The 18565-nt window shown below is 41.0% G+C and overlaps 1 protein-coding gene across 3 annotated transcripts in view; it reads right to left on the bottom strand.

The window, feature by feature from the left end:
- lrp8 (low density lipoprotein receptor-related protein 8, apolipoprotein e receptor) overlaps nt 1-18565 on the bottom strand; it is a 146302-nt gene that overhangs the window by 24562 nt on the left and 103175 nt on the right. For all 3 annotated transcript variants that reach the window (XM_029500898.1, XM_029500899.1, XM_029500900.1), the window contains exons 5-10: nt 15628-16002; nt 12683-12805; nt 10815-10937; nt 8616-8735; nt 7378-7503; nt 1132-1303 (exon numbers count right to left, since the gene is read on the bottom strand). In XM_029500898.1, the coding sequence (XP_029356758.1) occupies nt 1132-1303; nt 7378-7503; nt 8616-8735; nt 10815-10937; nt 12683-12805; nt 15628-16002 (1039 nt within the window). The remainder of the gene's footprint in view (nt 1-1131; nt 1304-7377; nt 7504-8615; nt 8736-10814; nt 10938-12682; nt 12806-15627; nt 16003-18565) is intronic.

Here is an 18565-nt window from a genome sequence, read left to right as displayed (position 1 = left end):
ACAAACATCTCCATCATGGGGAGAAGTTAACAACACATCGACCTGTAGCATGCTAATCACTAAGAATTACCCTGGAAAGCCACTCAGTCAGAGTGAGGGAGGAATCCCGTTTAAAAAGGGATAAGGAGGAATCACTTTCAAATACTCTCTCATTTACTGCTTTAACCTTGGCAGCTATGATGATGATGACTCCACTATTCATCATAGCTGCCAAGATCTGGTATCTGATTGTTTTCATCATTGGGATAAGAAAAAAACAAAAAAACTGTACAAACAAACAAACAAACAAAAATCTGAAAAGCACGACATGCAACATTTACCTGCCCTGGACTGATAGTCTGCATTAATGATTTTGGGTGTATTTGAATAATTGGTTTTTAAAAGATCAAAAGGAGGCAAGCACAACCAAATATCATTAAGTGGACAAGTTTGCGTGTTGCTAGTTATTTAAAGTGACTGTGTGTGTTTATTTGCTCTTTCAAAAGTAGAGCTTATCATGACAAATTAGTCTGTTTGTCTGTTTATCTCCAATCACAATCCCTTGAGCCTCTCCCCGAGTCTCTGTAGCTGCGCGCGCATGTTCAAGCATGCAAATGTGTGTATCCGCAGATGAATAATGGTGGTGATTATTGACGCAGTGAAATTAGAGAGAGAATATGGCTCAGCTGAGATGATAAAAGGTCCCTCCCTCTACCTGCCAGCCCTCAGGTGGAGAGAGGGAGATGTGAGAGACACATGCACATACACACACACACACACTTTCAGTAAGTGTAGTTGTGCATGGATGTGTGTGTGTGAAGGACAAACAACTCTGCCTTTCGCTGTCAGATTGATGCCACAGCTCTCCAGGTGTGACTGACACACACACACACACACACACACACACACACACACACACACACACACACACACACGCACACTTGCAGCACCCAGGTGTGTCTCGCGACCAGAAGGTGTGCCAGGTTGAAACCGACAAGATGGATGAATACAGGAAGGGAGGGGATGACAGAATGGCTGAACCATGAGGACGAGGTTATCTACACTGCCAACATCCTGCCTGTGTGTAGTGTTTTTATAAGCCTTATATTGCTCGAATTGTGTGCTGGATGCTGCGTCTCTGTGTGTGTATACCTGTATATTTTACGATGATATAGATCACACCAGAACATCCTGTTGGTGGAAACGTCCACATCCAGGGCCACAGCGTTTTTCAGTGTGGGGACCACTTGTGTGTATTCACTCTTCAGCAGGTCGATGCGACGGATCTCATGGCGGTTGGTGAACATCAGGTACGGACTCTTTCCTAATGGAGTGGGAAAGACATTAATGTTGATAAAGGACATCCCCTGAGGAAGAGGAATGGAACTGCCATTTATTTTATACTTGACATTGTCGAGATGGGACAGGGAGTCCATAAAGCTCAGGGGGTAGGTGGAGAACCTTGACAGCCGTTGACCTAGTATTGTGACCCCAAAAGAGGGCAAGTATCATTCTCAAGTCACTCTCTGTTAGCCGTGGGCAACGTACAATACTGTCAGTCGTAACTGTAACAGTTTACAAGTCTCTGATGGCATACACAGTGTGCTACATCTCTCAAAGCTATATTCGAAAGGGTCCCGGGATATTCTGTATATAGGGGTGCTCATGGGAGCCCAGTTTAATCTGTTTTCTTGATATAAAATTTCATATGATCATGTAATGATGTATATATGTATATAATGATGTTTTGTTCTCTAATAATCAAACAATGCCACAGAAACTTTCAGTTTTGTAACCGTGGTTACTCCCAACCCGGATCCCCAAACCAATACATTTTAAATCCCAACATATCTTTTTTTTGACACAGATGTAGACACAGAAGTTCAGAGCATACTGCAAATCACTATGCTCAACTTCTTTTCCTCTTTCTTTCTGACTTCCGTAGAGCTGTTAACAATCCACACGTTTTCTATACCACAGGTAGAGCAGAGCGAGGAAACATGGTGCTCTTGTTTTGATTTTTGTGATTTAGTACTATTTAGGTCGTATGTTTTTGATGACGTTAATATTGTAATGTATTTTTCCACACACTCATTCAGTCTTACACACTCTTGGCATGACATATTATTCACTCAATTATGCTGGTAAGCAGTGCGTACGATATGTGAGGTGGACAAAGCTAAAAGCACAGATTGCATCCATTTAAAAGCACCTGAATGTGTGACTCTGAATGTGTGTGCGTTTGAGAGCCTCTCCTGCTACTTAAAGAAACAAAGCACACAAATTCACGGCTTGTGAATAAAATATCTCACCAATTTGAAATGACGTTGCATTTTATTTTTAGTGCAAGAGTGTCAAAAGCATGCTTCCCGCTTTTTGTCCTCAGAGGTCTAACGTACATGACGTTTGCTGGCACATTGGTTACCTGCGGTGCATTTTTCCAGCAGGCTGAAGGTGAGCATGACTCAAGCATTTGAATAATTCTCCTGTAGTTGACAAGGTCAACTCTGTTTTTAGTTACACAGACATAAAAATAAATAAATAAATGTTGTTCACACAAGCTATACACAAAACAAACCGTACACACATATCTATATAATTTATCAACCTCTTTATTAAACTTATTTCTCTTCAATTTGTTCTGGATTTCTGACTGGCTGTCTTCAAGCTGGCCTATCTTTTGTCCCCACCAATCCCCACCCATCATATTTTCTCCTTCATCGACAGTTCTCTCTCTTATCTGTCAGGTCACTCTTCAGTCCAGTAAAGCAGAAATGCCACGTTGGGCTACAGTAACACCAATATGTACACACACACAGACATGAGAATCAACCACGCACACGCACACACACACCCACGCGCACATGCACACAACTATACTTTCTGTTGGAACCAACCATGCCTCAATAGGTTTTCTCAGCCTTGGTTTACAATGGGCTACTGCACAGGGAGAAAATATTACATTTCTACTACTGTTTGGATCCAATCATTTTCCTCTGACAACTGGGTTTGTAGCCATCAATTTCGCCTGCTGAGAGACACGGGAAGCAAGAGCTGGATAGATAGATAGTGAGAGGGAGAGAGGAATGAAGCAAGAAGGAGCCCCCCCCCAAAGGAAATGAGATGGATGGAGGTTTAGCCATGGAGAAATGATCAGTAAAAGGTTCTAATTAAGAAAGGAAGAAACAACAAGTTAAACAGATCAAATGACAGCATGGGAAGAGGAGTCAGGTGGGTGGAGAAAGTGGAATGACGGAATGATAAACGAAAGTAAAGGCATTTTGAAGTACGTATAATAAGCGCAGAGATTGATCCAGCTTCTCTTTCATCAATTCCACTAACTTTTTTTTCATCCCTCATAACTGTTGTCGCAGCAATATGTCTTCTTCAAGGTAAAAAAAAAAAAAAAAAAAAGGAAAAGAAAATGCTGAGTCACTATTTCCTTCAAGCCATGGCTTCAAAAACTGCAGTTTTATATCTTCCCAATAGATCCCAAAAGAGCAACAGTCTCCTAACAAGAACACGGTCCCCTAGATATATTTTAATTGGTGTTGCCGGTTTAGGGCTGCTCTGTCCCATTAGCCAATTAAGATAATGTGGTGAAAAGATAAATATCGGCTGGGGAAACACTGTAAGGCTCCACAGGGGCATTGATTTGATTAGCACCGAAGCAAATGTTTATGTTGTGGAGATATCCAAGGTAAGAGGAAAAAAAACAACACAAAGACAGCTAGAAAGGTCAGAAATAAAAAGTGTGGGAGCATTTAGTTCCTGTCAATGTGAACGCACCCACACTGGAGTTCAGTGTGTGTCTTAAGACATACAGACCATGCTATGTGGTAATGAATGAATGCTGCATCAGGGAACATTCAAATGCCAGAAACTCATCCAACTCATTGGATAAAATACAAATCATAATCATCACTAGTGCAAAATATGTTCTGATTAGAGCTACCGATGTTCCTTGAGGCAGACTGGAAAAAGTGCCGCTCCATTAAAGGCCCAAAACCACAGCAAAAACTTCTGATACGGGCTTTGACAGTGTTCCACAACATCTAAAGTCCCATGGCAAAATCTTTTGACATTGGGGAAAATCTGACCACTGCTCTCAACGCATTTTGAAAAGTGTGTGCTCAAACTGTCAAGTGTGGTACAAACTGCTTTTGGCACAGCGGTTAAGACCGCAGAATACTGTAGAGGAGAAGAGGAGAACAACAAACAAAAGGAGGGAACAAGAGCAAAAAAGAGGGAACAAGACTTTTGGTCCAAAGGCAATTTGTAAATTTCCTTAACCCGTCAGTGTGGAACTCTGTTCTGCTTTCACAAGCCTGTGCATGTGCCTCTAAACTATCCCAGCTGTTCTATGCCATTCTTCTTATCCTCAGCTCTGCCACGATATTTTGTTTGACAGCCTTACAGGGATCACTTGTCTCTTACCATTCAACACAAAATCATTTGTCTGCATGTGGATGCTACATCTATAAAAAAAAAACAACAAAAAACTGAAATAAATCAGTCACGTTTGTCTCCACTCACTGTGATGACAGTTTTTTGCCATGGTACCTGGATGTGGAGGGGGGTTCCTTTTTCCAACTTGATATGTGAATGGGGCATGGCCAAATGGCAAAACTGTACAGACTAGAAAAGCCTTATATGAGTGCAGTTCAATTACTGCCTTGATTGATTTCGATGTTTTATAATCAACACATGTGAAGCACTTTGTTACTTGTATTGAAAATTATTATAGGAGTAGAGTACTATTGTTATCACTATTATTATTTTTATTTTTTATGTGTTGCCAATGAATTGTCTGATAAATTCATCAGAACAATGAAGTGCAATGCCACAACAGCGACATCCTCGTTCTGCCCTCTGAGAAATGCGGGACAGATTATTATGTCCACCTCGATTAATCTCTGGGTCTTTGTGCTTCCAAATTCAGTTTTGTATCTAATCTGCTTTACTGTATGTATGATGGACGACTAAGCTGGTGAAGAAACGTCTCAGAAAATCCTGTTTTGAGTGAGCTGGTTCTTATTCTCACTATGCCTTCCTTTCTTCATGTCCCTTATACATACAGCAAACTCCCACATGTTCCCTTCACACACACAATAATGACTCATGATGATGAGTCTGTGAGTGGCATCACACCCATAAAGGTGTAAACAAACAACAACAACAACAACAAAAAAAAACAACAACAACAATGAATGCAACTAGTGCAGAGCAAGGCTTTCTTCGGGGGACTTAATGGGCACTGCTGCTTACACACGCACACATACACCCACACAAGTCAGGAAAATACCAGCTTAGAAGAGGGAAGGCATTATGAGTCCAACCTGGGACTTCACTTTTAATTAGCGCAGATTGCTTTATGGTTTTACATCTCTTTGAAATGACTCTACAGAGCCAGGAGCTACGTCTAGGATTAGTATAAAGTGTACGTTTGCTGTACGTTGGTGAACATACATAGCAGAGGTGTTGCTGACATTCGAATGACTCTTCTCACTCACAGCAGCAAAGCAGGAAATGTAGACGCTTAATATAAATGTCACTGAGAATGGGTAACTAGATGATGACACTCTGTTTTGCCCTGTGCCTCTGAGATAAAAGAAATAAAACACAAACAAACAAGCGAAACAAAAAAAACAGCCTGACGTTTGAAAGGCTGAACTTGAATATGCACAAATGATACTGTCATTTGGCGCATGCCACATTTCATCAGAGAAAGTCCCTCACATCCCTCACGGCCAGCAGCGACTCCTCTAGATAACTATGTCTATATGGATGTTGATTTCTCTGGGCGTGCATGCATGAGATTGCATGCACAGTACATGTGTATGTCAAGGAATGAGTTTAAGAGCCAATGAAGCTTGATTTTGTTCCCAGTTTCTCGGCTTCACACAGCCGGCATCTCCGTATTTATGGGCCCATTTCTATTCGTGGCTCTGAATAAATAAACCTCAACATAAACAATAATCCTGTCACACTTTTCTCCCTTCTTGTCTTTCTATCTTCTGTGGCACACTCTAACGTGTGGCCAACCAACAGCGCATATGCCTGCATCCAGTGAGAGATACTCCTTCAGTGCATCCATTCATCTGTCTAGTTTCGCCTCTGCTTGTATATCTTAATTTCTAATAAATGCCGCGGCCTATGACAAGGATTGTTTGGTCTGCCTCACAGTAATAAAGCGTCAAAGGGAGACACGAAGCATTTATTGGCATTCTTTATGCCACTTAGGTGAAGAGTGGGAGCCTGTTTTCCGCTTTAAGCTCTCTCATTACCAGACCAGTTCGCCCTATAATGACTCAACCTAAGACTGATGGCTGTAATCACTAATAATGCTCTTTTGTCTCCGCTCTCTTTTCTAGCAGAAAAGTTCATTTGCTGGCGAACACAATCTGTTCAGGAATCCATTCAAACTGTGAGCAAAGGTGTATATTCAAGGAATCAATGCTGCATTGCAAGAGGTTATGTGTCTGGTATTACTTTATAGTCTAGATAAAACACTGATAATGGAATGATAATAGGTTCTAATCTCCTCAAGGCCTCCTCTATGCTTTAAAAGCACATATTATAATGCATCTTAAACAACACTGAGCGTTGATCATGCTTTCAGAGTACTGCCCAGGTGATAGAGTTTTCACAAAATGAAGAAAATATTACAAATGAAGAGGGCTCGGCGGTGCAGGACCGTTTCCTTTCAGCACTGTGGTATGTAAAACATACTCTATATCCACTTTTATCAAAACATCACTACACATCAGACGCTCTAAATTTGTCAGTCGTGGCAGGAACTGTAATCTGCATGTGTTTGATTGTTGGTTGGTTGGTTGTTGACAGACAGCATCGTTATCACTAAAGCCAGCTGTAACATACTGCGAATGGGGAGACTGATTAAAAAACTCCCCAGAATTCACACATAGCTTTTCAAGGCTACAGTTAAGTTTTCCAGCCAAAGGATTTACTTCCTGTAACTTCCTTGCCTGGTAACTGCACTAAACTGTTTATCCAGGGATAGGACCTCCGTCCTTTAGTGAGTGGTCCCCACAGAACATCCCTCCCTTAACACTCCAGGGGGAAGCAGAGGCAGCTGGCTGCAAACTTTTCATTAGCGAGGACTACAGAAGAAAAAAAAAAAAAAAGTCAAATATTTATCTTTGCGCAGATTGCTGTGCAGGGCTCGCATACAAAGCAAACCTCTCTTTTCACAGTGTGAAAATAGTCCGGGAGGTGAGTCGGTAGCTAGGGGTGCAGGAATGAAAGAGTAAGCATGGTGTATGGAGAAATAGGTCTCGGTGATTCTGGCGAGAACATCCATCTATGAGTGTGTGTCTTTACCTTCGCAAATGGGTACGAGTGTGATTGTGTGTGTCTGTGTGATAAATGGCTCACCCACAGCCTTGCAGGTCTTGGAGGTAGGGTCCATCTCATAGCCTTCGTAGCACTCACACTTATAATCGCCTTTGTAGTTGATGCAGATCTGACTGCAGGCGTCTGGGTTCTCACATTCATCAATGTCTGTGGAGAGGAACACGTCATAAAGATACAAACAAAACACACAAGTATTTTTGTCTGAAGAAGGACAACGAGGATATGGTAACAATGTCAATCTCTCAAAGGAGATTCTTTGCTTCGAGCGAGAGTCTCCAAATTGAATTTCAAGGCTGTCCGTCTATCGGACAAACAGATTCAAGAGAAAGGACAAAATCTTGATTGATTGAAATGTTAATGAAATAATGAGTCAAACAATAATTTGATTTAGGCCAGGATGTATTTTATGTAAGTTATAAATCTATACTGGCCATATTATAATTGTCATTCAAAGAAGGCACATGCTAGCTGATTTATTTTTATTTTTTTAACTTAATGAATCCTTAACAGATTCAAAATTTTATCAGCACCTGCACCAAACTGTACAAACCCATCAATGCCTGAAGCTCAATATTTGTGATCATTTACATAATAAGGGGATAAAAAAGAAAAAAAAAAGACAAGTCAGGAATTTTGACATCAGGTCAATTTAGCAGTGTGAGATAAAGCGGGCGAAACTTATTACTTCCAAAGTTTATTCCACAGATGTCTTATGTATGCTGTTTTGTCTCAATTAAATGGTGTGATTGTGCTTTTTGTAGTACATTTCATTATTCACTGGCAAATTCATCAACTCTGCATCTGAGCTGCAATAAATACTCTTGCCAATTGTACTCACTGTGAGCTTAAGTGAAAAGCCTTAACAGCCCTGGTTATGAGAACACCAAAGTTAACAAGCATCAAGGCTAGTCAAATCATAACATTACTTTTACACATTGTGTCTTGCTGTAATACATTGCAATAATAAGCTCAGATAAGGGTCGAGCTTTCTCTTTTGCAATTTCGTTCAACAATCTGGACCTGAAAACCAAAGTGTAAAAATGGGATGCACACTTTACAGACAGTCGTTTTCGGTCAAAGACTGGTCAATCTTAAATCTGCGTCTAAATCCAGGATGCCTGGATTTACATTAGAACTTCTGCCAAAGATAATAGTTGATGTTTGCGTAGTATCCAGATCTTTCACAGAACATTTCACAGCGAAAGGAAAAAGGCTCAAACAGGTTTGGCAGCAGATTTGTCACATAACTTCACACTAACCTCCACACGTCTTTTTGTCCAGAAGCTTGTAGCCAGAGGGACAGTCGCACTCATAACCAATTTTCCGGTCCCGGCAGATGTGCGAGCAGCCGCCATTGTTGTCGACACACTCATTCAGGCCTGCAGAGAAGGGCATCAGGAAAAAGGTTGGAGAAAGGCTAACAAACAGAAGGATTTGAGCCAAGGGAAGGGGAGTTGAATTTTGATGAAATAATTCCAGCAAGCTTTTGGAAAGAACAATACACCCCGCATGAGAAAAGAGAGTTGTAGAGGAAGGCGCAGAAGACACACATGGTCACAAATCTGTGTGTGTTCATACTTTTAATCAGCTGCCAGTAAGACAATTTCGCCTTGACAGGTCTGTCTGTTCACATCAAATTATCATTCAAAAAGAAAAGAAAGCAAGCTTTCAAGTGATTAAGAAAATAGACAAGGGTATCAGTGTGTGTGGTACTGTGTGTGTTTATGGCCTTCAGGCACAGTCTGGAACCAATCCATTCCCCAACGGGAGCCTGGCCATGTGTACCAGGTGCCACTCCAGCAGGATGCCTGTTGCTGCTCAAGTACATACTCTCCTTCATCCCCTCATCCTGTTCCTTTCCCACAATTTCCACCTTGCTTTGTTTTTGACAGAAGAGATAGGACTCCTTTTCATTAATCCTTCCTCTCCGCATCCCTTCCCTTTTGTATCTCTTTGTGCACCCACCTCCATTTATCCTTTTGTCTTTCAGCTATCCTCCTGGGACAGAGGGATCGTTGCCGAAAGCTAAAGCTGGTACTTCATTACTGGTTTACACTAAAGATTTAAGCTTCAAGGCAGCAGGTAGCCCCGTGAAACAGTAAGACCAGAAGAGAGAGGGAGAGAGAGAGAGACCTAGAAAGAATAGAAATTCCAGTGGCAGGAAATTAGAATTTAACTAAAATTAATGCTGAATATACTCCACCAGATAAGGTCAAAAGGGATGCCCTATATGGGAAAAAAGAAATTATTGTAACACTGTAGTGGCTTTCATTTGACCACTCTTACCTTTTAAATGTCTTCCAGACTTTGTGTCCTCAGTTTGTAAAACATAATTTTATTACAGCGGTGGGTTTTTACTTCTACAGGCTTCATGGTACTTCATGTGATTAGCTGGCTAATTTCATTATCAGCATAAATAACATTTTAGAGAATCCAATTTAGTTTGGCTGAAGATACTTTCCTTTTCCAAACACACAAAATAAAGACACAAAGTCCCTGTAAGCTTGGTGTGAAAAACATCCAGGCCTGAACCTTGAGGATAAACTGGGATACCGACTATAGGAGCCAGACTTCATCACTTTACATCACCCTGCAGCTACTCAATGCTCTTATGGCTGAATAAGAGCTGATCTCTACATCCAGCTCGCAAAATGGTGTGGAAAGCCAGGCCAAAAGAACGCAGGTCTTTACAGCTCTACACAAATGCCCATGGCTTTGGAAAAATATATTTAATCATCATTTAATCAGTGTTTTCACCTCGACTCTGTTTAGGAACTATCATCTTCTCCGGAAGAATAATAGTTGTCAGTCATGTCTAAAACACAGGGGAGGTGCTGGTTTGCCTTTAGACACACGAAAAATCATTTTCATCATAAATGATATGGTTTCAGGTCAATCTCATTACAGTGTATATCCATCTGTTTCAAGATCAGAATGCGCTGACAGGGCAGCGCACTCACATGCCTTGTCGGAGACGGACCACACTTCTCTAGAGTAATCGTGGAGAGGTCTGCTCGTACGTGCACTTGAGTGAATGCACAACATCACCAGTTGCTTCAACTGTAATTTCATTAGCTATGTTCACTTGATAGATTTTATTAACAGGCATGTTTTTCTCAACTGCCCGACTGCAGCTGTGAAATCCACGACGGAACCTCACTAGGTGGTAATAAGTTATGGTGTGAGCCATTTTAGGTGTATCACAGTCCAGTCATGATTTCCTGCCTAATATCACACTTCAGGGCAGAGTAACTAGGCTTATTAAGCCATTTCAGAAACATCTTGATTCATCCTGCTATGATCAAATAAATCTCTCTCCAATAAGAACAGTGACGACCCAGCAGAATAAGTTGGTGATGCTGGGGAACGAATCTGTTTTCTGTTTGTGCTGTTCCATTATTACATAAATGTCGTGCAAGCCTGAAGTTGCTTGTGTGTGTGGAGAGCGACGGTCTTACCGCACTCCTTCATGGGCTCATCAGACCAATCCTTGCAGTCTTTCACATTGTCACACACTTTGCTGCTGTCAATGCACTCCCCATTCTTACAGCGGAACTTTTTAGGCCCATCACATTTTGTCACTGTGAAGAGATAAAGATAAAGAATAGGTTTTTATTGACTTTTGCTAAGTTCATTTCCAGCTAAAACTATACAGGGCCCAGTGGCAGCGCAATACAAAACGCTAATATATCATAGTTTGCAGCTCAGTTAGTTCCAGTAGGAATATGTGATGTTATTTTTGCAGAAGAAAAAGTGCATAACTACAATAAACACGACAGCTTAGCTGATTTGAATCCTGGTAGGAGCTTAGTAGCAGTGTTTGATAAATAAATTAATTAGCTACAACTAGATATAGGTTGAGGAGTGAAATGAAATGTTAGAAATGGTTTCTAATTTGAGTTTACTGAGGACAATAAAAAGAGAAGCCCAGATGTAAGGAACTGTCTGAGGCACATTTTAAAATGAACAGTGATAGATGTCAAACATTACACCAAGTTGTGTTTCACTTTTACTTTAATCAGAGGCAAAGACACCAAACAGCCCTGGAAGTACAGTAGTGGGCACGTAAGAGGGGATTTGGCCAGCTTGGTTAGTGAGACAGACACATAACATTAGCCTTCTGTCATCCTCTGAAATCAAATTTCAGCAAGGATAGGGAATAACAGGTCATTTAGTTAATTCATCGCAAAGTCACCTTCAATGTGTCTGTAATGCACACAAACACACCTATACGGTCTGTGGCACACAACACACAATGTTCTGCACAGGTACTGTTTTATGCCTCTTTTGAGGAGAGTGAAAAGTTAAATGAGGAACAAGGGGAAAAAAAAAAAAAAAAAAAAAAAAATCAATTTCAGGTTCACAGCTGCACTTCAGAACATCGGCTTCCAGATAAAAGTTCACCGCCAGTCACAGCATCTGACGACAACCATAACCATCAACTCTGGGTGCCATGATATGCTAAAGGCGAGGTGATGGGCAATTTTGGCAAGACTATGGATGAATCTTACGAAATTTAACTACGATTGAAGCAATAAAAAGGAAAATGAAGGTGCAGGCTCTATACACAATTTATGCATGACAGGATTTGAACTACAGAGAAGCGAGGGGCTACTGAACTCCCTTGAAAGGGACCCCAGATCTCCTGAAAGCTATAAAAATTTTAATATGGGAGGAGAGGGGCCACATAGTAGAGCAGAGGTGATATTCAGAGTATATTAATGCGTACAGCTGTTTAACTGATGGAGCCTTTGCATGCTACAATATATGTCAGTCTTGTCTACACCACATGCAATGTGAGATTAAGTACAAAAGAAGAAAAACAAAACTGTGAACACTTCTTGCATGCATTTCTTAAAAAAAAAAAAGATTGAACATCCTGATGCTCTTTCTATAATTTGACATTGTGGTTTGTTCCACTCCCATTCCTCTTTCGTTCTCACTCAGCAATTGAAAATGTATCTCTTTAAACAGGTTTTCATGGGGCAGAGTCAACTGGTACAGCCAAATGCAGCCATCTGTGCTCCTCACTTCTGCTACCCCTGTGAACCTCTTGGGAAATATTCAAGCTGACAATTTTGTTTCAGAGTAAATTAAGTCAAACGAGTGACAAACACATGAAACTTTATATTTATGTTATATTTATAAGAATTTGCGGCACATAGAGAATAAACTTGTGGGGGTTGTATCCTCATTTTCTTTGCAATAGAAATTATTAATTTCATCCAAGGTTCAAACAAAAAGCTGTCAGCAGGCATAATGTAAGCGCAGATGTCTGTTAATGATCGGCGAGTTGCCTTCCTGGTGGTACTTGTCTGGTACTTACTATTGACACAGCCAGCTTCATCACTGTAGTCGGGGCAGTCGTGAACTTTATTACACTGCTTGGTGCCGTGGATGCAGGAGCCATCGCCACACTGGAACTCATCGGGCCGACAGGTAAGAAGGGCTGAGAGACATACATAGAATAAATTGAGTTGTTATATTACGGTTACAGGGAAAAAAAAAACAAAACTAAACTAAAATCTTGTCCATGAGAAGGTACGATTCTAAAGACTTATAGACGTATAACAACTACAACTGAAGATGCACATGTATGAGTTCAGTATACATTTTATTTCCATCATCAAGTTAAGTCGAGCTGCACTCCAATTCAAGAGTAATCGGTCATATGAAACTCATTCCACAGAGGAAGCCCCAATGGAAATGAAAACTCGGTAGGTATTCCTTTATTGTCTGAAAAAATAAAACCTTTAGACGATGTCTGTGTATAAGTGAGGATTTTTTTTTTCTCTCTCTTTCTGCGTGCTCTAATAGTGGAGGGCAGCTTTATTTAACTCATCTGTCTTTTTAACTGACTGTTTAATTATTCATGTGTTGTGTTTTGACCTAGCTCAGCCAAGAAAATTAAGGCAGACATGATCAATGGTACAAGCCACCAAAATTCATGGCACACAATCACTGTATCAGAAAATAGGGCACTGAATGCAACCACACACACTGTTTCACACCAATAGAGCTCAATCCACAAAATTTACACACGACCCGTGGGTGAGTGGATGGAAACGGACACCTTCAATGGTCAGAGATATATGTGTGCAGCAAGAAGTGTGCACTTTTACATCACCAAATAGAGAAGGTGGCTCAAGAGTCTTGGTGCTCATAACAGAAATGAAACGAAAACGCGATGGGAAATACATGTTAATGCTAAAATCAGCAAAGTGCTGAAGGCGTAATCCTGTGCCGTCACAAAAAGTGCTGATTCCTTCAGCCAAATGATTGGGATCTGAGCTCAGGTAGTTATGACAAATCCCCATGATGAATAGTAATAATAATGGATTGCCATCTGCAGAAAAGGTGGCAGGAGGCAAAGGGGAAAAGCAACAAAAGGTACGATTTGACCATTTCTCATTTATATTAACCTCCTGTAAACCTCATCACAGTCTTGGCGCATGAGTGAAATAACACAAGATTATTGAGACAGATGTTTCAAATAAGACGAGTGATGTTATCCAGGGAATGGGCTCTGTGAGAATGAGCAGAGGATGAGGATGAGGAAGAGGAAGAGCAGGAGGAGGTGGGAATATAGTGCAGCTATGCAATGACTCTCACATATCTCATTTACATGAAAATGTCGCACCTCCCTCAGCTGAGCTCTGCTCTCTCATTTGCGTAACACAGACATATCAAACTAATACATCTCATTTGAAACAACCCACACCTGCCCCTTTGTGTTCACAGTATGATGAGTGTGCACCCAATCAAATGCATATAGCACATGCAGCTCATGTCTGATCCTATTTGTGAAATAATAAACAATTCCAGTAGTTTATAGACAAAGCAAGATTACTTGACTTGAAGTCACTGCAATTATGCAACTAGGGCTGCTCTTCTTGATGTAGGCTCGCTGTTTTTATGTAATCCACAAATAAAACCATACATTTATATTATAATTTCACAAGATATCCACCAAACTAGGCTTAGCTTTTAAGGACAGATAGAAACTGGTAGTGAGGTTTGCAACCTGGACAACTTGTTTAGCTTAGTGTAGCTTGTTAGGACAAAAGAAAAATAAAAATAGTCATGAAGGACCTGGCATGAGAAGATTAATTTTTTTTGTAAAGGAAGGAGGGATATAAATCAAAAGGCCGGGAAAGCCTGAGTGTTAAATTCTTGTATGAATGCTTCTCTGTAACTGCGATGTTAATTTGTAAATCACTTTACACTGTGTTGTCACATTCCATTCTGATCAAATCCCACCCCGCCGTACAGTGGAAACCTACATACTAATTTGGATCTGTGTGCGCGCGCTTGTGTGACTGCGAGGCAGTGCCGTGTGCTTGTATCATGTCAAATGTGTGAGGCTGCTGTCATCTCCCTGAGTGGTGTGTGGGAGTGTGAAGAGGAGACCAGATGGGGGGTCTCACTTGATGAAGGACCTTCACCTCCCACACATACATACGCACGCAGCCGCACAACAAACACATACGGTCAAATGTGCACTCAAGAGGTTCTCCTTCTGCTTCTGCAGATCACATGGTCGCATGGCAACACACTCCATGGATCATCTTAATAAAGTTTGCATTGATCTCCCTTCAGTCATGTGGTGGCACAACAAGATTTGTCACATAGCCTTTGCTCACAATACACAGCCTATCAGCCTTTGAGTAGTGAGGAGCCGCATTGTGCCACAACACGACACGCATTAGTTGTTATCCGTTTAATCACCTTCTTTAAACGGCTGAGGCTGGTGTGAACTTTTTATCACTGCAACACCAACCAATAATAAATTAAAAGGTAACGTGTATGATCTTTGTGCTATAAGACATACATTACATAAAAGCACCATAATATTGGATGTAATTGGATGACAGATTCCGTCATTACTTTGAACATGTACAATGAAAATGTAATTTATTGTGAATTAGGTGTGACTTATAATTTATTTTTCTCAGTTAATCAAATCAGCGAAGCTGCATCCGTGAGCACATGCAGGGTGGGCAGGGCGTCTCTATCAATATTCTGAAATTATCGAGTTGTTTCAGAGTAACTACACTGGCTGCGGTAATTATTGAATATGTCAATGTTATGACTCTTTTACGGTTCCTTTCAATCGTTTTTATCAACTCAGGAGTTGTGCTGCATGGGGGAAATGGTATATTAAGCTGTGCTAACATAGAAAATTCTCAGTGGTATCACAGTAAGACATTTTTGGGCTGGTTTTTTTTTAGAGACCGAAGTCCTTCACAGTCATTCACGCAGTTCACTTACGACAGTTTGTTTCATCAGATTTATCCTTGCAGTCTGCATCTCCATCACACTTCCAGTTCACGTGGACGCACTCCCCGCTCCCACACTGGAACTCGCCAACTGGGCAGCGAGGTTTCTGTGGTTCGGTTCTTCGGCTGCATCTCTCCATGGACTCATCTGACTTGTCCTTGCAGTCCGGGTCGCCGTCACAGCTCCACAGGGCGGGAATGCACTCCGAATCATTGCAACGGAACTCGTGCTGACCACAGGTGGGAGCAGAGCACTTCTCCTCATCACTGGCGTCCCCACAGTCATCGTCGCCATCGCACACATAGATTGGTGCCAAACACTTTCCATTAGCACACTGGAAATCTTTGGAAGGGCAGGCCTTGGCATCTGCGGGAGATAGATGAGACACTTAACATAATATTATAACTACTGATTATATATTGAATGCGTCCTATTTTATCTAATCAAATCTCATTGTTCTTTTACCAAGAGAGTGAAGCGAAGAAACTAAAGACAACAGTCAAACAAAGTACAAATCCACTTAAAAGTAACATTTCGGGAAGTCCTTGTGGCAGTTAAAGAGAAAATATGTGAGTTAGAGAAAAAACATAGTATAGCATATATTCAAGCTCCTCCAAGCTCTTTGGGGGAACAAGAGCAAGAATGTAAGGAGTAAAACATCTTCCTCTTGTCCTCTTGAGAAGGAATGAAAGACAGTTTTAGAATTAAAATTTAGAGTTAATGAGCAAAGGGCCATTCCAGATCTTCCTCCTTTGCTCTTGGGTTTTGGTGTCGGCTGGGCACAAAAGAAAAAAAGTCTGATCTTAAGTCAAACAGCTGCGTGTAGCGAAGGAGTGTGCCTTCAAAGCGCAAACTCCTTGGACGCCCCGGCAGAGAAAAGTGTAGCAGGTGGAGAAACAGAAGATGTGCAACGACTGTTAAAAAAAAAAAAAAAAACAGGTACTCGCGCCTCACGGGCTAAGCGTATATTATGAATTATTCAAGAAAAATACACATCATCTCAACAGCTACCACAAAATCCCAACCCCTTTAACAATGTGTGCTGCCGTTATTAGATTAAAAGCAAACCAAATAACCGGGATGGCGACCATATTTTGCACAAGGTCGACACCATATGTGCAGCAGAAGTCCAGTGTACGGAAACAGGTGTATAATGCGAAGAGTGGGGGCACAGCTGCAGGTGCTGCCCCCAACCCTTCCACCCGCCTTGTGTTTGTGTGTGTGTGTGTGGGTGAATTCCTGCAGAGACTGTGTATATTTATCAGTGCAAGTGACTCTTTTGTCGTCAACAGAAGCTCAGAGCTTTTGAGAGCTTGGAAATTATCTCAAAAAGTATGATGAATCATTTTTCAGCTTTTATCGCACATTGCATTCGCGACTCTGGGTGCATCTATATTTTTGTGTGTTTTATTATCGTACAGCTAGTTCTACTCCAGACAGGTTGGACAAATCGATTTAAATCACATACTCTGCAAAAAAAAAACAAACAAAACAAAAAACAACAACAACAACAACAACAACAAAAAAACAAAAAACACTCTTCTCGGAGAGACAGGCATATCCGCTCCCCTCTCTCACTCTGACTTGCCTACCCACACATAACTCATCATGATAATCAGCTATTGGATTCCCTGCTAGCTATTACTGCTAGCATGCTAATCATTCCACTCAGAACTTAGCAATTTAATTAACACAAGCACATAAACAACATCAGCAGAGGCTCAGGTGGTTTGCGGGTCATGCAAGGTGTTCATATAAACAACAACAAAAAAGAAAAAAAAAAAAGGGGATAACAAAAAAAAACAAAAAACGAAAACAACTTTGCCTTCATCACGAGGCTTTTTGCTCATGGCATTTACAAATATATTTTATATTATCCCGGTGGGTGATAATGCATTGCCAGTCAGATTAAACACCTTCTTTTTTTATGATTTCTGATGAGTTTTTCATCAAAGGAGAAAGCTTGGTCAGCTTGTTATTCTGTTTGTTATTCAGTTTGTGTCTTACTGATAAAAAAACAAAACAAACAAGTTTGAGTTTGACATTTACATGAGCATTGGCTGCATTAAACACATCCTCCCACAGTATCGTGTAAGAGGAGCACAGAGGTTTAGGAGGGTATATACATCTTTGCAATTTTATAAAAGCTGACTGAAATTTCTCACAGAAATGGCCCTTCTCAAGGTAACTAACGGCATCCTTTTAGCAATGACGAGAGAGAGAGTCCAATTTTAATTCTTTTAGACCTAAGTGCAGCTTTTGCCATGGTATAACACACAAGCTTTGTTGCTCAGTGTAGGACCTGGGTGGAACAATGGGGGGGACACTGCACTTTATTGGTTTTATCCTCACCTTTGAACCTTTGCGGCCACCGTAGATAATTACACCTCTTCCACAGCCCAACTTATGAGGGGTGTACCACAGGGTTTTATTTTGGGTTCAGTTTTATTCTCTATCTATATGCGCCCAGTCGGCGCAGTCATCCGAAGGCACAATGTTTCTATTTGTTACTGCTCAGACGACAGACAGATCTGAAACCCAGTGAACCAAGAAGCCTAGCTGCTGCCGCAAACTGTCCCCATGATGTTTTCTATTGGATAGCACACATCTTACTTAAACTCAACAACTCCTATTGTTAAATTTCCCATACACAATAAAATCCCATCAGTCTTGGTTCATCTTGTTCATCGTCATGAAGCCCACTGCCAGAAATTTTGGAGTCAGATTTACATTTCAACCCACACATCAAATAAGTTGTGTAGTCCTGTTACCTGAAATAAAGAGCAATTTCCAACTAATGCCAATTCTCTCCCACTCCAACCTAGAAAATCTTATTCATGCTTTCATTTTCTCCCATCTAGATAATTATAACTCTCTTCTCCCGCTTATCCCAAAAATCTCTCCCTCCCTTCCAATGGATTCAGAAGGC

The sequence above is a fragment of the Echeneis naucrates genome, chromosome 4, assembly GCF_900963305.1.
Source record: "Echeneis naucrates chromosome 4, fEcheNa1.1, whole genome shotgun sequence".
Taxonomy (NCBI): Eukaryota; Metazoa; Chordata; class Actinopteri; order Carangiformes; family Echeneidae; genus Echeneis; species Echeneis naucrates.
The sequence above is the reverse complement of the archived record's forward strand: the minus strand, read 5'-3'. Positions and strand labels throughout refer to the sequence as shown.